At 31.3% G+C, this 21,549-nt stretch overlaps 2 protein-coding genes across 2 annotated transcripts in view; both read left to right on the forward strand.

Moving 5' to 3' along the window:
- Positions 1–11,943, forward strand: part of LOC114327509 (transcription factor IIIB 90 kDa subunit) — a 36,865-nt gene extending 24,922 nt beyond the window's left edge. Inside the window, exon 4 of the mRNA XM_028276152.2 lies at positions 906–11,943. Coding sequence (XP_028131953.1) covers positions 906–1,162 — 257 coding nt within the window. The 3' untranslated portion in view covers positions 1,163–11,943. The remainder of the gene's footprint in view (positions 1–905) is intronic.
- A 1,676-nt stretch (positions 11,944–13,619) lies between these two features.
- LOC126880790 (uncharacterized) lies at positions 13,620–21,246 on the forward strand. Its single transcript, XM_050644848.1, has 2 exons — positions 13,620–14,477; positions 21,067–21,246. Exons 1-2 carry the CDS (start codon positions 13,620–13,622, stop codon positions 21,244–21,246), a joined length of 1,038 nt encoding a protein of 345 aa, XP_050500805.1.
- The last annotated feature ends 303 nt before the right edge of the window (positions 21,247–21,549 follow it).

Below are 21,549 nucleotides of genomic sequence, written 5' to 3' on the forward strand. Positions count from 1 at the left end.
TTTTAACGGAGTTTCTGACAGTGCAAAAAACTAAATTCTGGAAAAAAATTCTCATACGAGGTTTTGCAGAATCACCGACGATATACCAATTTGTTTGGATCTAAAGTTAAAACATTTATAATAATAATAATAATAATAATAATAAATTATGGTTTTGCTTGTTTTCGATTCAGAGGGTTGCACACCAGCTAGACAGACACTGTTTCTACCCTTTCAGGCGTCATCAGTAGCTTTCGAAAGTGTGCCCACCTCTGAACCGAAAAATTCCACCATCATTTTAAAGGGAATCTGAAAAATAATTCAAATTTCCCATCAGACGGATACAGCGACATCTACTAAAAAATTGAAGAATCTCAGATGCAGAATCCACCAATTTAATAAATTAAAATGGTAGATAGTATTTTAAAACTGAGATTTTTCGTGTTTGAAAGTTCTTACTGGTACATCCTTAATCTGCGACTTTTTCAATTAATAAGACAGCAGACGACGAATATAGAAAACGAAAGGGAAACGATCACATTTCGCTTTCATTCGTCTAGGAAAAACGGACAGCAGAGGAACTTTCAGTACTCAAATCCTATATTTCGGTATTTCAGTACTCAAATCGTTTTCTATATTCGTCGTCTGCTGTCTTATTAATTGAAAAAGTCACAGATTAAGGATGTACCAGTAAGAACTTTCAAACACGAAAAATCTCAGTTTTAAAATACTATCTACCATTTTAATTTATTAAATTGGTGGATTCTGCATCTGAGATTCTTCAATTTTTTAAAACATTTAATACTCATTATTAAGGGCTTTTATCTAATGGCCTTAAACATGGAGCCGATCTGGCAAACTGTAGTTAATTTGTTGATATAATTTTATTTACTTTTAATCTGAAATACAAATATACTTTTTTATAGGTACTACTGTTGGCCTTCCAGTATTTGAAGAGATTAAGACAAAAACAGAAAACTCTGCTAAAAATGTAGTTCCGACGGAATCGGCCAAAAAGGAAGACATATCTGAAGAAGAGGAAGAATATTACGATGAAGAGCAAGTCGAAGGAGGTGAAGAACCTAACAATGAAATGGGAGTTCTTCAAATGCTTCGGCAACATAGAGAAGATGAAGACGAAGCCGATTATGGTTATAATTATTTTGAAGAAGCTGACTATTAGTATTATTCCAGACAATATGCAGTGCATTTAGAATTATACTCAAAGCTTAAGTATGGTGTAACTAATAAAAAATATGTACATTTGAATTTGTACATATATGTATGTACAAATATTTTGGAATTTGTAAGTAAAGTAGTAAAGTAAAAAAAATGAAACATGGCATTAATCTTCCTGAAATTTAAAACTTTAAGATATTAGTAACGTGGTCAATCCTGTAAAAATCGATATATCGAGTCAATATATTTTGGTTATTTAATATTTGTAAAAAGGATTTAACAAATTTAATTCATCTTTTTCGAAACATGTTCATTTTATGGAGCATTAGTTAATCATGAGATTTAAATAAAAATGCAATTTGTTTTGATTTTTGATAATTTACAGTCTATTTCGTAAACACTGATTTCTGATTAATTCATGTTCATTTTTCCAGCTTTGTTTTCATTTATTTATGGATCTTAAAATTTTCATTTGATAAAAATAGATATGGCTTGTCATAAGAATCTAAGCGCTCTTCCCAACCATTTTCAATGATTTCCCATATTTCATTGAGTTTTACCCACCTAAAGTATTTGATTGTAAAAGTGAAGATATCTGTAGTGGAAAGGTCCACCAATTTTTAATGGAGTTAAGTCAGGACTGTAATAATCAATTACGAGATTCGTTCACTTGACACCCATCTTTGGTCCAGAAACAAATTATTGGCACATGAATCTATAAATAATTACCACTAGAATTAAGGCACGCATCCCATTGTTTCACCAATCGTTTTATACCCTGCTTAAATAATTCTCTTGACTATTGCTCGCAGAATAGGGAACTTGCATAAAATGTTAAATTCGAAAAAAATGTTATAAATCACAACAGAACATAATTTAAAACGTGTATAAAAGATAAAAAACTTTTGTTTGTCTTTCGTTTGGCCCCTAAAGACGATTAAAAATTCAAATTATACCAGTCAATCCAAAACGCGTCGTGACGTCATCGGGTTATATGTTTACATTCTCCGCCAACAAAGTAAACAAAATTGTATATAATTTTAAATTAGACATTATAAACGTCAGTAGAAAATACAGTTATGTGACGTTACAAGTGTTTTTGATCGTTTGAACTATTCATAGAAAATTTGTACTTTTACAAAATGGTTTTATTTTCCATAGTAAACCTTCTTTCCTTTCCTTCAATAACTCTATCAAACTCCAATCTCAACAAACTGGTATATATTATATTACAATGACCTACGATAAATGTCATTAGAATATAAATATTTTTCCTTTATTCCGCGAAGACGAGCTGGCCAAATACCCAAGTAGGTGGAGGCCAATAAACTAAAGAAGAAGAATATACCTAAATATAACCATAAACGGAACCATATACGCTCTGAGCTTCGCTGGTGGCGCTCCTAGCGGATTACTAATTCAACTTTCACCGGTAATTTTTAAATTTATTATTTAATTGTTATCGCTTAACATTTACAACGCAAAAAAGTAATTAAATTGTAATCGATTTTTTTAAGATTTTGCTAATCATTTTGATGTTCTATTGGTAAAATATGAATTTCTTACTTCGGATACTTTCACAGTTATCGTGTAGATGGCGCTAAGATTTTTAGATTAAATTATAATTACATATTACGGAACATTAAAAAACTTAAATTCAGTATTTAAAACGTAAGAATATTTAAGGAAAAATATATACCACAGCTTTGACCAACTAATATTTTTTATAATTAATGTTTTTAATTTTAATTTTAAATTAATCACTTTGACATTTATGTCAAATTTCCGGTAAACGTTTACAGACTTGCCACTACTAGCGCTCGCGAATTTGTAAATATCCCCTCTACGTACGAGCTCACAGCGTATAGTTAAACCGTTGTTAAACTATGTGACGTCACGGGTCGTTTGAACTATTTTAAAATACAGAAGACTTTAAATTTGTAGTTCTAAGTTATTATGAGTTTTTGAAGCGTGAAATTTTGGAAATCTCATTTTTATACAAAACTGAACATTATTATGTAATAAAAAAATGTGCAAGTTCCCTATTCTTTTACAATAATTTTATACTTTTCGTCCGACTGAAAACGATTAACTTTTAACGTTTATTTGAGTGGTCCAAAGATGAGAAAATCGCGTTAAATCGGAACTATAGGATGGATGCTCTAATATCTTAAATTTTTGTGTTGTAGATTTTCTTTCACTAATTTGGAAATATAAAACCGAGCATTGTCGTGCAGAAGAATTACATCATGTAAGAGCTCACCTGGACTTTCTCATCTTATTGCTTGATGGAGCTTATTCAAAATTTTATTGATAAGCATTCTAGGTTCCGTAAACTCGTACGAGCAAGGGTCTTTCATGGTCGAGAAAAATGTTAGTATGACCTTTCCTGGAGAAAGTTAAACTTTAAACTTCTTCGGGGACAGAGAATTTTTCCTTTTTCATTGCATTGACGACAGCTCACTGAATGATTCAAAATAATGACACCAAGATTCGTCGCCAGCAATTATTGGACGAAAGAAAATTATGACCATTTTGCCTGTTACAAATATTAGCCCATTCGCAAATTTTGTTGGTCCTCTAACAACAACGATGAACCCATTGCGCAAAATCGTTACTGTAACCCTGTTTGCGTAGATATTAAGAATAGATCCTACACTCATATCAACATTTTCTGAAATTGCTCTGATTGAAATTCTACACATCCAGTACATAATGCAGCTGGTCGTGACCTTTCATTCGTCTCCTCTCTTTCACTCTTAAATTTTCGACACTATTCCTTGATAGTTGGATACGCAAAACATGCGTTTCCATACACTGTTCGCATTCGTATATGAATTTTCAATGGTTGCAAACAACATTTAATCACTGCATGCTGATTATATTTGGACGTATTATTAACAACAAACGCCATTTTTAAGTCACAATACTTAAAATCTCAGTGAAAAACAAATTACTTTTTAGTCTAAAAATGGCGTTAAAATATATAAGTGATTAACAGTAGAACTTTTTTGGTAGCTCGTTTATCATCTTGAGGATTATCTTGTAGATACCTATTGCCCTTCGGCTATTGAGCTTGCTTATTTCAATCTGTATTGGAAACGTGGTCTCCGACTTTATTTGGCCCGTTTTTTGTTGTTATGAAAGCTTTAGCAACGTATTAAGCAAATACCTGAGCTTTCTGTTCTCTCTTCTGATCCACCGAGTATTGCATGATCTAACATCCTGAACCAGAGTTTAAATTATGTGATCTGGGGTTTTAGATTGTTTCATAGGCTTCCAAATAGAGTTTAGAGACACAATACGGTCGTTAGAGAATCTATCGTTTATTTCTTTGATTTTCGCAAGTTGGAGACCCTATTTACTCTTGTTATGTTTTATGGGAAATGAGTTAGATGCCATATTGTCCTTGCATTTCTTTTATTTGCTTGTCTTTAAGTGGGATGCTTTCGTAAGAATTTTGCTGAATGTCCTTAGTGTTTCTTCAAAATCGCTTGTAGTTTGGAGATTTCTTTGATTTTGTTTCGATATTCAACCCAATTATATCTGATTTGGAAATGCCTGATAGTACCTACAGTTTTTATGGCAGAATATTGCAACGGTATAAATATTGACATCTTAGCTCAGTACAAAAATTCTTGAATATAATATGACCATCCCGACAAATTTCGAATACAATATTACAAAACATGCAAGTGCGCAAGCGTTTAATCCAGAACTGCACGACTCGGTGACGGAGAATATGAGTTTATTTTACCATAGAGAAATAGAAAAATAGCAATAAGCACATGCCTCTATTACATTCCTAAATAAATATGTCATTCGTTTCGGATTAGATAGCATCTTTATCCACGGACGCCCATACCCATGGGCAGGGGGGGGGGCGTGGCCCCCCTAGCTTTTGGGGTGCTTTAAACTATATATGGTTAATAAAAGTATAGAAAATATAATATGCAACATTTTCACGTCTGGGCCCCCCTGAAAATTTTTATATGGGCGCCGGTGTCTTTATCTTCACTACATTCGTCATTTTCCAAAGAAATTGCAATTATCTCTATTGATTCTTCTATCATATCAAGTTTCCAGAATTTTTCTTCCTCTGCTATGACATATTTTACAACTATTTGCCAATTATCAGATGAAATGTTCGCTATTAATTCACTTAGTAGTTGACGACTAGCTTCAAGTTTAAATGTGGTAATCGCAACACCGTAGCTCCACGTTCATTTGCTACGTCATTTACAGCATACTTCTTAAATGTTGCTGAATGTAATTTAAAGAACTAACGGTAAAAGCTCTTTTGAATAATGATTCTACCTTTATTTCTTTGCTTGTTAACTAATCTAAGAACTTTTTCTTTTTCCAGTTCATGTTACTAAATAGTTCATTTAATTAGCCCGTAAATGAACGGGAAATACGGCGATACCGTGTAATTTTCAGGGACAACTCCGAATTGCATGAAAATTTGGATTTAGGTTCTACTTACCCTCCACTTCAAAGTTGAAATTGTGCCGTTGGTTGCTTTTACTTAAGGAGTGACAGTCACCCCTTCTCGGGGGGAAAACATACGTTCAAGATAAGACCGGAAATGGATAAATCGACTGATTTTAAGCAACTTTTAATCTATAGAGTTTTTTATGTAAGTCAATACTTTTCGAATTATTTGCGATTGAAAATGTTTATTTTTCGACAAAGAACCTACGTTTTCGGATGGTTTTTCGCAAATAACTCAAAAAGTAAATATTTGATCGAATAAAATATCCTTAAGAAAAGTGTAGCTTATAAAAAACCGAACAAAATGTTGTATCAGTAAAGTCTATCAATCGAGTAAAAACAAAGTTGTAGCTCATGAAAAATACGTTCTTATTCGTCTAATTCCAAATCGAATATTTCAAGGTGAAATCACCGAAAAATTAAGCACTCTTCGGGAAAACCCCATTCAAACTTTTTAAAGTGTTTATAAAAAGCTTTATTTTAGTTATTTATAAAAGTTTCTAGCATTAAAAATAAGTGAGTTACGCTCGAAATAAAGTTGGTCCTCTTTTTTTTTGTAAAAAAATCATGAAAATCTCCTCGTGTTTAGCTCCCCAAATGAAATTATTCGCTACCGCTTTACAAACAATTTACTAACTTATCTATTTTTTATATGATCTGTCAGTCTCACCGGTTTAAAGTGCTTATTTTTGAAAGGGTTGTGGTTGAAAAAGCTTGAACGGGTCACTAATCACGAGTGTATGCAAATTTTGAACAGCCATATCTTAACCAATTTTTGGCTTGCGGAAAAACAAAATGAAACTAGCATATTTATAATAGAAAAACCTACATTTTTTTACTCTTTAAGATTTTTCTTATCACTAGTATTTTTTAAGTTAGGTATTTTGAAAAAAGGAAATTCTTCAAAAATTTTTAGAAGTTTTTTTTTAATATAAAACCAAATTTATTCAAAAATAAGCACTTCAAACCAATAAAACTTATAGATCATATAAACAATACACATGCAGTTAAAATAAATGGTAAATCGGTAACGATTAATTTTATTTAGGGTGCTAAATAGAGGGAGGATTTTACAATTTTTGTTTACCAAAAAAAGGGGCCAACTTTTTTTTTTCAGCGTAACTCGTTTATTTTTGATGCTAGAAACTTTTGTAAACAACAAATTTAAAGCTTTTGTTAGATACTTTAAAAATTTTAATAAGTTTTTCCCGAAAAGTGCTTAATTTTTCGGTGATTTCGCGTTGAATTATTCGATTTGGAATTAGACGAATAAGAACGTATTTTTCATGAGCTACAACTTTGCTTTTACTCAATTTATAGACTTTGCTGATACACAATTTTTTTCGTTTTTTTTATAAGCCATACTTTTGCTAAGAATATTTTTTTCGGTAAAATATTTACTTTTTGAGTTATTTGCAAAAAACGGTCTGAAAACGTAGTTTTTTTGTCGAAAAACCAACATTTGCAATCGCGAATAACTCGAAAAGTATTGACTTACGTAAAAAACTTTATAGAACAAAAGTTGCTTATAATCTGTCAATTTATCCATTTCCGGGTTTATTTTAAACACTCGTTTTTCACCCTTCGAGAAGGGGTGACTGTCACCCCCCAAGTAAAAGAGCAACCAACGGCACAATTTCAACTTTGAAGTGGAGGGTAAGTAGAACCTAAATCCAAATTTTCATGCAATTCGGAGTTGCCCCTGAAAATAACACTCCAAAACGGTCATTTATTGGGCTAAATGAATGGTAGCTGACAATTTCGGAAATGCGTCACTTGGCCAAAATAATCTTCGAAATCATCAGAAGACATTTCTGCATGAAACTCTTTCGTAGAGTTTGAAATAAATTCCAACAAATCGTTTATCTCCTGCAATATGAGTGATATTCAACCGAAGACGTTTACCAGTTGGAAATTTTAATCCAGTAGCCAAACGTTAAGTACATTTCTGACGAGCATATGAAACCTGTTTATCATGCCAATATATTCTACTTTTCTTACAAAATGTACTTCATTAATCCATTTCATCCAGATAAAAAATATTACCTTTCCTTATGAAAAAATATTATTAGGTGATATTAAATTTCACCTACAAATTATTTGTTCTTTCTATATAAGTACAAATTTTCTATCGTGCTTCACCCAAATAAAGTCTAATTTGGGCAACATTTTCCACAATTTGTCACTTTTATGTTTAGCAAAGTTTCATTACTATTGAGTCTGCTAAAGGTTGTCCACAGTTAGTAGGTATATTATTTTGAAAATAAAATGAACGCATTTTTCTTTGAGTTGTTTTTTGTTTTACAATATTATCTATTTTCTGGAATTTCCTTCCTATTGACGATTTGCTCCGAGCAGTACTACTGGATTATTCATGTAAAAGAGCCTCGTATGCATTTAGCATTGAACGAGGCTCTTCAAATATACTGGTAAGTGGCATTTAATTTCACAAAAGTATAATTATACATTTGTGCCGTTTTTATTGCGCGAGATATGTACCCACGTTATTGGTTTATTAAAGTTACTGCAATATTTGGAGTAAGAAATTTTCCGATTCTTTTGAAATTCTTCGTCACTGGTTTATGACATTTCGTTGGGCATTATCAACTTTGTCATAAAAACTGTGCTATCAATAATATTTTCAAAATATTTTTCCTTTTGTAAATCTCTTTAAGGGGCGCAAATTTGTTTTCTATTTCATATTGGTAATTTTAAGGTTAATTTAGCTGATTTTTTTAGCGTTGTGTATGACGGGTGTTGTGGATTTAATTATTTTGTTTGAATTGTTATATTATTTCTAAAACTAATTTAAATTAGACTGACCGCTTTCCTTAAAAAATCTTAAAATTATAATCAACCTATACACCTACTTTTAGTAGTAATTAAAATAACAAAAAGAAAAAAAAAGAATGTGTGTGTACTTTGTACGCACGTAAGAAGTTATACTTCTATTATATGATTTCAACGAAATCAGTTTATATTTTATTTATATAATAAACTAATATTGTAATACTTACTACTTTCCAAAAATTAAAAGAATAAAACACACACAAACACATTGAAAAATGCCACAAAGAAATAATGATTTCTGAACAATTATTGGCAAAAATTTTAACTAAAAAAGTATTTTCTGAAAAAAATTGTATATAATAAATATACTTACAATCATAAACTATATAAAAAAAATTTAATTGATTGATTGAACCCGTGTATATTAGGTTGTGAATCAAGGCATATTAAAATTCAGCCATCGAGACACACCAACTGAACCTTCTAAACTTTTTAACAGTTGCTTATTGTCTGAATGTAATCAAATTAGTTTAATTTTTGTGGCAATAAAATATTAAAATACAACAAAACATACAGGGTGATTGATTAGTGGCGTAAAGCCCAATAGATCCGCTGTAGTAATATATAGCAATAAAAGTTAATAACAAAAATTTTAGCCAACTTTGAGCTTCACGTTACAAAATTAGTTAGAATGTTACAGGTTGTTCGATAACGCAGTGGCAGACCAAACTTATGTTTTTTTATATGCGAAATCCTCTTAACTTCTCCATCACAAAAATATATTGTACAGGGTATTTACAAAGTTATAACCAATTTTGTATGAAAATCGTATCAAGTTCAACTCCCTGTATAAATAAAAATAAGCACAACAGCAATGGTTTATTATTAATGCCATATTGTTTATTTATTGTCAAAATTTTCAATAATTATTGACATGGCTAATTTTCTTTATATCAAATAGAGGGTGAATCAAAACGCTAGTACATTATTTTTTCAGTAATGTTAAATGGAACACCCTGTATTTTATATCTTTATTGAAAAGTAACATTACCGTACTTTAATTTTTGTATAACATTCCCTATATCCAAATTTATTAGTTTTCGAGATATTTTCATTTTTCAAAGCAAATTATTTTATTTGTCTAAATTTATCTAAATTTTAAGTAAGCCATGACTGAATTGACAATTATTGACGATTACTGATTATCAATCCGGTAATCAATGTAACAATGTAGCAAATAAAGAAATAAAAATAATTCATTAGTCATACATTTTACAAAAAAAAACACAACCACAACATGCAACATTTTTGAAACAATTAAACTACTTTTTGATGTAAATGTAACAAATAAAGAAAGAAAATTAGTAATAAATTTTACAAAAAACACAAAACACTAAATACATTTTGTTAAGACAATTAAACACTACTTTTGTATGTAAATGCAACAATGTAACAAATAAAGAACGAAAAATAATTTATCAGTAATACATTTTGCAAAATAACATGTTTGAAAAAATTAGAAGTTACTTTTAATAAAATATTTTTAATATTTAATTACCTACATAAGGTGTTCAAAATTACCTCCTAACACATTTATGCACGCCTAAAAGCCCAAAAGCGAAAATTAACACATCGAAATACACTTTGTATTCTATTTTTCATCTCATCCCTTGTTGTTGGAGGTATTTTATAAACTTCATTATTAACGTAACCCCAAAAAAATCAGTCCAGTTTATTAAATTCTGGTGATTTGGGTGGCCACGCTACTGGTCCATTGAAAAATGAAAATATCTCGAAAACTAATAAATTTAGACATAGGGAATGTTATCTAAAAATTAAAGTACGGTAATGGTACTTTTCAATAGTGATATAAAATACAGGGTGTTCTATTTAAAATTACTGAGAAAATAATGTACGGGCGTTTTGACTCACCCTGTATTTGATGTAAAGAAAATTAGCAATATCAATCATTCTTGAAAATATTGACAATACGTAAAACAATGTGGCATTAATAAACCATTGCTGTTGTTCTTATTTATATTTATACAGGGAGTTGAACTTGTTACGATTTTCATATAAATTTGGTTATAACTTTATAATTACCCTGTATAACATAACAAACGTTTATATTTTTGTGATGGAGTAGTCAACAGGATTTCGAATTTATAATAAAATACAGGGTGTTCCATTAAAAAAAACATAAGTTTGGTCTGCCACTGTGTTATTGAACACCCTGTAACATTCTAACTAATTTTGTAATGTGAAGCTCGAAGGTGGCTAAAATTTCTGTTATTAACTTTTATTGCTATCTATTACTATAGCGAATCCATTGAGCTTTACCCCACTAATCAATCACCCTGTAGAGTAAGAAAACAATTATATTAGATGAAGATTGGTAGACATTTTGTTTGTAATCAAATTATGTAAATCGAAGCATTACCTACTACTTTTTACAATTTTCAAATGGGGATGTAATTTCTTATTACAATACTAAAACATTTACAATTAAGTAGGTACCTGTTGCTTTTAAAAACTATTTAAAAAGTCACTACAATTATAAACGTACTTTTGTCTCTGTCCTCACAACAATAAAAACCAATACACAACATTTGTTTACCCATAGCCGCCATATTGAACATTTTTTGACAGTTCATTTTAATAACCAATCAAAGCAAACGTATAACGTTTCATCTGAGCGTAGCACCAAGAATTTTGATGAATTCGCGCACATATACATTTACTCCCAAACGCGCCTAAAGAAGTATAACTTCAAAAATGTTTATCTTTTTACTGTGATAAAGTGTTTATTACAATAACAATGTTTCATGTATACATATTTGTTAAATTAGCAAATAACCAATATACGATTTTTTGGTTACTTTATTCATCATTTAATAAATAGTTTAGTACATAAATTACTTTTGATGTATTAGTGCAAACTAGAGTTTAATATTAAACTTTCTGTGGTAAGGCCATGCATGCCAGTTGATTATAGAGGATGTTTATTCCAAGCGACAAGTGTTTAATTTCTATTACTTTTAGAAATACTATAATAAATATTTATTTGGTAAATCAGGTAGTTTGTAATTAATTTTTTGAAGTATTATACTTTTTTCTAATCTCTGAATTTCATTATTCATTTCAGTTTTACGATGGGTCCTACCTTTTTGCGACCTTCGTCTTAGTCTCCCAATCTTTTATTTCTTTCGTTTGGTAACTCTTACCTTTCATTTTTATATCACTTTTTATTTTTGATTGCTTTATTTATATATTTGTTGTTAATTGTAATAAAATTAAGTTACTCCACATCTCTACAAAGTCTCTCGATGGGTTTTGGGTACTTCAGTAAAAAATAAGGTATAAACATAATATAAGATTTTTAGTGTGTAAATAATTATATTTTTGAGATATAGTAACTTATTAATTTATTATTATTTTTTTGTTCTTTGTATTTTGATTTTGTTTTTCTGTAAATTGTTAACAAATAAATTATTAATGATTTTTTCTCGTATTTGCTTATTTTACACTGCGTGACGATAATATATTCTTGTCGTCTGTGTAGAGTCTAGAGCAGCGGTTCCTAAATGGTGGTCCGTAGAAGGGGCGCTGAAAATCCGCAACTGAAAGACAAAAGTGTAAGCTTTTTTCAAGGCACAAAGAAGTACATAAAACTGACATGGCTGCTTTACAGATATATGTTAAAACAGATAATGAAAACGCAACACAAGCATCATTCGTGCTAAATTACAGAATTGCTCGTGCTGGTAAACCACATGCGATTGCAGAGAATTTAATCAAACCATGTATTGCAGACATCGTCAGATGCGTACTCTGAGAAGATACAGCAAAAAAGTTACAAAAGTTCAGTGTTCCAATGACATCATATCTGATCGAATTCATACGATTTCAGACCACATTGAAGATATTAATTTGTAGGTTGAAAGACAGTGACATACATACTTGCTTTACAACTTGACGAAAGTACAGATGTCGACGGGGTATTAATAGGTACTTGTTTTCGTGAGATACTCATCCGAAGGATCAGTTGAAGATGTGTTTCTCTGTACACCCTAGGAGACCAACACAACAGGAGAAGAAATTTTTAAAGTCATTGACTTTAATTATGACTAAACATCATATTAACTGGAACAAATGTATTGATGTGTGCAGCGACGGAGCTGCAACTATGGGCCGTTTTATCCATTAGCGCTTGGGGCGGGCGCCCAGGGGCCCGGGGCCCGTAGGGACCCTTCCTTTTATTAATAACAAATTAAAGTTCGCTAAATAATCGAGGACCATATTTTTTTAAATAGAGAAAAAGACTACGAAATACCTGCGATTTCGATATGGTCTGAATTTAAGACTGATAAATAAGAACTGTGACAACTTTTAAACCAAAGAGCGATTTCTTAGAAAATTGTAAAATAATGTATGAAGCTGGAGACAAAGCTTATTAAAGAAGATTAAATGAAAGCAACTCTTGTAGAGTAAAGCCCAATGGAGACAAAGAGAAGTGTTAAAGCTGTTTATTGTTACCCGTGCAAATCAATTGAAAAAAATAGTTTAACTGATTTTTGATATATTTTACCCCCTGCAACTATTTGAATAGTTTGCTCAAATCTCACGAAGAAAGTAAATTGCATCTGAACTCTATGCTGTTACATTAATAACAAGATCATCAGTTGGAGTTAGATGGATCATCGGTTAAATTTGAGTTATAGACGCTGGCTTGAAAGAGCAAGTAAAACGCGAAGCTGACTATTGAGTAAAGGTAAGAGTTGTTGTCACCATTAAATTACTTGCTTCTCAAGGACTAGTTTTTCGTTGATCCCATGAGAATTTAACGAGTCGTCATAAGGGAAACTACTTAAGTTGTGTAGTATAATTTAGTATTCTTTTGTCATTGTTTATTTTATTGATTAATTGTTTTGTCATTCAAATTAATTCTACTGTCAAGTTTTATGTGAATAAAAGCCTAATTTTGTAAAAGGCATTTTTACTACAATTTTATTCACATAAATATACCAAGTATACAATGGAGAAGTACTTTAGACCTGATGAACTAGAGGCTGATCCAAACTGCCGCCAAAGAATTTAAACACTGGTACGAAACATTTAAGAATTTTTTGGAAAGCAATAAATCTACAGAAAAATCGCTAGAAGATAAAGACAAGTACATGCTTTTAATCAATTTTGTCTCACATTCAGTATATGATTACATAAGCGAAGCAAAAACATACATTTCTGCTATAAAAATTTTGGAAGAATTGTATATTAAACCTACAAATGAGATTTACGCAAGACATATTTTAGCTACAAGAAAACAACAAATAAACGAATCTATAGATCAGTATGCTCAACAGTTAAAGCTTTTGGCTAAAAATTGTAATTTTAAAGCAGTTTCTTCAGAAGAAAATAAAAATGACTATATTCGTGATGCTTTTATTAATGGTCTCGTTCAATCTAATATACGTCAAAGATTACTAGAGTTTAGTTCTTTATCTTTGGACGAAGCATTATCTAAATCTAGATCTTTAGAAGATTCTCAAAAACAATCTGATACATATCATGCAGCATTAAATAATATAGCATCTTGTAGTCATCCAAATTCAGAACAAACTACTTTAGCTTCTGTTCAAACAAAACCTGGTCAGACTTGTTATTTTTGTGGACATCCTCGATCTGTATGTCCAGCAAGGGCTGCGATTTGCCAAAACTGTCATAAAATTGGACATTGGTTTAAAATGTGCATGCAATCAAAGAAAAGTCAAACGAGATCAACTTATGCATCTACAATGGTAATCGCTTCTTCAATGGAAACACCTCAATCGCTTTCAAAATGTATAGCCAAAGTAACAGTTAACCAAATTGATGCCAACGCTTTAATAGACACTGGAAGCTCAGATACTTTTTTAGATCATGAATTCGCTATTGAAAATAAGCTTAAAATTTTCCCAATACAAGGGGTCCAAGTTTCTATGGCATCTATGTCATTCTCAGCTAATATTCAAGGCTACTGTTTAATAAACATTCAGGTTGATAAAGAAAAATATGATCAAACAAAAGTTTTAGTTTTATCCAATCTTTGTACAGATGTGATTTTGGGTCAAGATATTATGAAACAACATGAAAGCTTAGAAGTTAAATTTGGAGGACCAAGAATACCTCTTAAGATATGCTGTCTTACTGAAGCTAAAATTAAGCCACCTTCGTTGTTTGCCAATTTAACAGAAAATTGTCACCCTATTGCTACTAAATCTCGCAGGCATTCACAGGAAGATGAAGAATTTATTAAACAAGAAATAAAACGTCTCCTTAAAGAAGAAATTATTGAAGAAAGTAAATCACCTTGGAGGGCATAAGTGTTGGTAACTAAAAACGAAAATCATAAACGTCGGATGGTAGTTGATTACTCTCAAACAATAAATAGATTCACATTACTTGATGCTTATCCGTTGCCGAATATTGATTCACTGGTGTCTAAGATAGCAAAATATAAAATTTTTAGCTCAATTGATTTAAAATACGCATATCATCAAATACCAATTTACGAATCTGACAAACCATTTACAGCTTTCGAGGCAAGTGGAGGCCTTTACCAATTCCGTCGTATTCCTTTTGGAGTTACCAATGGAGTATCATGTTTTCAGAGAGCCATTGATTCTATCATAAAAAAAGAAAATCTACAAGGTGTTTACGCTTATTTAGATGATGTAACAGTTGGTGGTGAGGATCAAGATAGACATGATTTAAATTTACAGAATTTTTTAAATGCTGTTAAAAAATATGGGTTAACTTTAAATCAAAATAAATGTCACTACAATCAAAAAATTATAAATATTTTGGGATATACAATAGAAAACTCTACAATGAAACCTGATCCAGACAGATTGAAGCCTCTACTAAATTTACCAGTTCCGAATGATTCTAAAAGTCTTCAGAGGGCACTTGGAATGTTTTAACATTACTCAAAATGGGTTAATAATTTTTCAGCAAAAATTAGAGGTCTTATAGATTGCAAGAAATTTTCATTAGGTCCTGACTTGGTATTTGCTTTTGAGGAGTTGAGAACTGATATAGCTAATGCACTTCTATGGACAATTGATGAAAAAGAAATTCTCATTGTTGAAACTGATGCTTCTGAATTTGCTATTGCTGCCACTCTGAGTCAATCTGGAAGACCCGTTGCTTTTTTCTCACGTACCCTTACAGATTCTGAACGAAAACATTCTGCAATTGAAAAAGAAGCATATGCTTGCGTTGAAGCATTGAAAAAATGGAGACACTATCTTTTAGGAAGACAATTCAAACTAATCACAGATCAGAAATCAGTTTCGTTCATGTTTAATACAAACCATACAAGTAAAATCAAAAATGAAAAAATTTTGCGTTGGCGTTTGGAGCTTTCTTGTTTTAAATATGATATTATCTATCGTCCAGGAAAGGCTAATGATGCAGCTGATGCACTATCAAGAATATGCAATAATATAAATAATACAAGCAAGTTATATCAATTACATTCAGATTTATCGCATCCTGGGATTACTCGTATGCACCATTTTGTAAAAATTCGAAATTTACCTTATTCTTTAGATGAAATTAAACACGTAATTACCTCTTGTCCAATCTGTGCAGAAATTAAACCCAGATTTTATAAGAAAGAAGATGATACACATTTAATTAAATCAACAGCTCCGTTCGAAAGATTGAATATTGACTTTAAAGGTCCAATACCCGGTTCTTCTAGAAATTCTTATATGCTTACAATCATTGATGAATTTTCAAGATTTCCATGGGCTTTTCCATGCTCAGATACATCCAGTCAGACAGTAATTGAATGTTTGAATCAAATGTTTTGTTTATATGGAATGCCGGCATATATACATTCTGACAGGGGAACTAGCTTTACTTCACAAGAATTTATTAATTATCTACACTCTAAAGGAATATCTTCAAGTAGAACAACACCATATAACCCTGGAGGAAATGGTCAAGTCGAGAGATACAATGGAATTATATGGAAAGCAGTGAATCTAGCATTGAAAACCAAAAATTTAGACATCACTAAATGGGAGACTGTTCTACCAGATGCTCTGCACTCTATAAGAAGTTTACTGTGTACAGCAACCAATTGTACACCTCATGAACGTTTGTTTACATATCAGCGAAGATCAACTAGCGGAACTTCTATTCCATCATGGCTTAAAGATTCAGACAAAGTATTACTAAGAAAATTTGTACGAAAAAGTAAGTTTGATCCTTTAGTTGAAGAGGTTGATCTTTTAGAAGCCAATTCAGATTACGCCTTAATACAGTATCCAAACGGAAAGAAAAGTACAGTTTCAACGAAGCATTTAGCTCCTAGAGGTGACCTGAAATTATTGAATCAGGATAATGATGAAGATGAAAATGAAAGTCCAAATAATACACTAGAGAATTCCACTACTGAATCAATACCAGAGGACATAGAAAATTTATCTATTCAAGAACCCAATCAAGTACCTGATGATAATCATGAACCAAGATTGGAAAATTCAGATTTTCAATCTAGCCGTAAATCAGCTAGAACTAAAAATAAACCACGATATTTGCAAGATTTTGTTCAAAAATAGGGCCGGGTGAATGTAGTATAATTTAGTATTCTTTTGTCATTGTTTATTTTATTGATTAATTGTTTTGTCATTCAAATTAATTCTACTGTCAAGTTTTATGTGAATAAAAGCCTAATTTTGTAAAAGGCATTTTTACTACAAGTTGTCTTTTATACTTTGCTTTTGACAACTTCTTAGCCTTAGCTCAGCATTTACAGCGGAATGCGAATAAAGAAAAAGGTTCAGTTAGCTATCTGTGTGACCAAACTTGCAATGAATTCCTGGAAGCGATGAAAACAAGACATGTAGAAACTTTTGACGCTGTAAATGCTTTACTTAAAAACTACGGATCCATCAAACATATTTTTCCAGTTAAGCAATAATAGAGACAAAAAACAGCAGTTAGAAGTGAAGCCAAGGCACCGCATAATAAAATGGATACCTTTGAGACAGGTTAACTTTGATACTCTATTGACACTGATTTGGGCAAGGATTTTAAAAAGAGTGAATGCAACAAGAAAAACGTTAGAAACTGTGGACTTGAACGTGACAATTGGAGTAGAATTAATGACATTTGAGCTATGTTGGAGATGTAAGAAATAAATTAAGCGAAATTGAACTAGAAGCCAAAAATGTTTTTTTTTTGTGAAGGCAATAATCTCAAACATATTCTATAGAATTGGCCTTCAAAAAACAACGAAAGAAACATTTTTCGATGAAGCAGTTGAAATTGAAACAATTTTAAAGGGGCAAGAGATATTCAGAATTGATGTACCTACCTATTTAATGTTATAATATATGAATATATTCCACAATATTTCTCAAGATCTTTTAAAGAGAATATTGTTATAAAATGAGTTAGGTGAGCTAACTAAATGACCAACAACGATTATAATTCACTCAATTACAGGACAATAGGAAAACATTTTACTTGAACATAACATTATATTTTCTAATTTCTTGACATTACATTTACAACTTCTAAACTGTCGATACTGTCATTACATAGAGTATGTACAACTATAGAGCAACATCTACTTTTAACGTTGTATATATTGTAACAAATATAATGCCACAAAGGTGTTACATCAGATGTTAGATATATTTTTACGCAAATAAAAAAGAAGTCAAAAGTGCATTAATATTTTATGCGAGGAATATAAAAAAGATGTTGATGAAACCAAAGAGAACTTGCATAATGAAATTATTCATTTTGTAACGTTAAACCAAAATTGGAATAAACATTTGAAAATTTGCCGTCATCCAGGATGTAAAGGTAACTTTTGACAATTTTTAACTTTACTGTAAGTTTATTTGACGATACCAATTTCTAATGCGTCAGGCGAGCGGTCTTTTTTTGGCTTTAAAAAGAATAAAGATACATATATTGAAGGTCAAGGGGTCAAGAAAACCTAGACGCATTATCACTATCGTATTATAAAAAATGAAAAAGTGAAGCAACTGAATTTTGATAGTATTAATATGGCAGTTCGCTAATGCCTAGTCAAGAAAAAAAGTGAGCTAATTTTTGTCTTATATATTTTTTTAGAATATGTTTTTTTGTTTGTCATGTGTTGTTCTGTAGAACTTCCTGTTTTTTTTATATTTTTAAATGTATTTTTTGAAATATTTTTATGTTTGATATTTTTCTCGTTTGCTTTAAAAATCTTTTATTCAATTTTTAAAAATGTATGGGTCATAGAAAAAAAGTGTTGTGTGATTTGGTAGAATGCGATCTTACCCTTTAAAAAATCTGTCACGTATAGGGCTTTTCATTCACAGTCATTTGTTTCGAGCTTCTGTCATGTGTCACATAATATTAATATATCTACGACATACGTTATTGGTATATACAATAATACAAACCACAGACGTATGACGTAGATATATTAATATTATGTGACACATGACAGAAGCTCGAAACAAATGACAATCGATGAAAAGCCCTATTTCAGCACCTGGAAAATTGGAAGGATACTACAAATCTGGCCTCCACATAAGTGGTCTGTAGCTTCGACATGATAGGTGTGAAATTTTAAACGTTCTTGCTGTTGATTGGATAGGAAGGGTAGCGTTATCTAGCCTCCACGCTAGGTACACCATAGCCTCCATACGGTACTTCCAATATTTTAGGTGCGTTCGCGGGTACAGTTGACAAATTGTCGCCGACAATTTCTAACCTCACTTAATATAAATAATACCGTAAATAGATAAATATACAAGGTATATTAACTTTTAATTAATATTAATAACTAATTATTAAATTATACTAGGTAAATATACTTTGTATATTTATCTATTAACGATATTATTTATATCATTTTAAAGTGCGCATGCGTTTTGCTGCTAATTTGTCGCCGACTAGTCGCCGACAGGCTCCCGCGAACGCACTTATTATTTTATTCAAGTGGACAATAAAGGTAAAACACAAACAACTTTTGTTTCTTAATTATTTATTTATACAGTAATGTGACATTTTACATAGAAATATGAGTATTTAATTTCGATTAAATATATGTTTACCTGTTGAATTTATCGGCTGCACACAACAGCTGATCGGCCATTAGACACAACAACAAAACGCGAAATAAAATGTGTATTTTAAAACTGTTGGATAAACAGTACCTACAATGAGAAAAACTTACCTTTAAAAAGGTACTCGATTATGAAATAACAAAAATATCAAAAAACGCGACTGAATATCAGCTTTTTATGGTGACACAAACTAAACACAAACACCAAACACATCACATAACCGACCATATAAAATAAGTGAACGACAACGAACGAACGAACACGAACACAGATTCACAGATAGCGCAGGATTTGTCAAAAGTCATGTTCCACCAATCACAATGCCGACATCAGCGCCTCTGACTAAACGGAAGGAAAATAAATACGATTACATGTTTTTTATTAGAGTTAGCGGGACATGGTATGGGTTTTACAATAAACGTTTATATAGTATTTTTACTACAAAAGCAAGATTACGTAGGTCAAAATTTCTGACGTAAAAGCACTGTCAAAATATTAGAATGTGACTTTTCATCATGGCCACATTAATGTCATTACTTGTCAGATATTTTTCTTTGTTTTTGTTTACTATAAAAATAATATCTATAGTATTTTTACTACAAAAGCGATATTACGTAGGTCAAAATTTTTGACGTAAGAGAACTGTCAAAACATTAGAATGTGACTTTTCATTATTGTCATGTTTATTAATAAACATGGCAATAATGAAAAGTCACATTCTAATGTTTTGACAGTTCTCTTACATCAAAAATTTTGACCTACGTAATATCGCTTTTGTAGTAAAAATACTATAGTTAATGCATATTAATGCATGTGTTTTTTTGTTAAAAAAATTGATAACGAATAGCAATATGAAGGGGCCCCTATATCTCTAGTGCCCAGGGCCCCAAGTTACCAGGTTAAACCGGCACTGGCGTCGGCCACATAAAGGAACTGTAACAAGAATAAAGAATATTGCACTCAACTGTAGTAACAGTTACTGCGTTCTGCATCACCATGCCCTAGTCGCGAAAAAAATATGCCATCGGCTTTAAAGTAAAGTTGTCGATCAAGCCGTACAAATTGTTAATTACGTTAAATCACTTCCATCTCAATCGAGGCTTTTTAAAAAAAAGCGTGTGAAGAGGTAGGAAGTCAGCATCAATCACTTTTGCTAAACACGGAAGTAAGATGGCTTTCAAGTTTTATCAAGATTATTTGAATTGCGCAACGAGCTTCAAGACACGTAAGCTGCAATAAGAAGAATCTCATGGTTAATCGAACATTAATCGAACTATTCAGAGCAGCAGCATCTAAGATCAGAATAACCATGATGATTGCCAACCTTCGTCGCAGAGATAGCACGTAAAAAAGAAGAAACGAGCTTACGATATTCTTTGCTGAACAACCCATTATTGTATCTGTTAGTATGCTTGTTGAACTATTGCATGATGAGCAATGATAGATGATATTGGCTTACTTATCTGATTTATTCGATAAACTTAACGTAATCTGCCAGTCCCTACAAGGAAGAACGGCAACTACATTTACAGTTAAAGACAAAATATCGTCTCTTAAAAACAAAATTTGGTTATGGATAAAATGTGTGGAACATAAAAATGACCAATGTTTTACTCCTTCAAATAACTTCCTGGAAGAGAATGAGTTAGAAGTAACCTCAGATATGGAGAAAACATAATTGAAATTTAATTAACCTCGAAAAATCCTTGAAAGAATATTTCCCGGAGAAGTTACAGGACATACCAAGCCATCGATGCCAACTATGCCAGGGTATGAGATTTTGATTGAGATTTGGTATTCATCCCTTCTAAAACAAAAATTCGAATTAGAAGATTCTAATCTGAATGAATTTGGATTGCACTTAAATATGAATACCAAGTAATCGTTGACAAAGCTCTCATGGTTCTACTTCCTTTTATGACGACTTACCGATACAAGTTCAGAAATAGGCTGGATGTAGCTCCGAATCTTCGTATTTAAT

Source organism: Diabrotica virgifera, chromosome 2, assembly GCF_917563875.1.
Source record: "Diabrotica virgifera virgifera chromosome 2, PGI_DIABVI_V3a".
In the NCBI taxonomy this organism is placed as follows: domain Eukaryota; kingdom Metazoa; phylum Arthropoda; class Insecta; order Coleoptera; family Chrysomelidae; genus Diabrotica; species Diabrotica virgifera.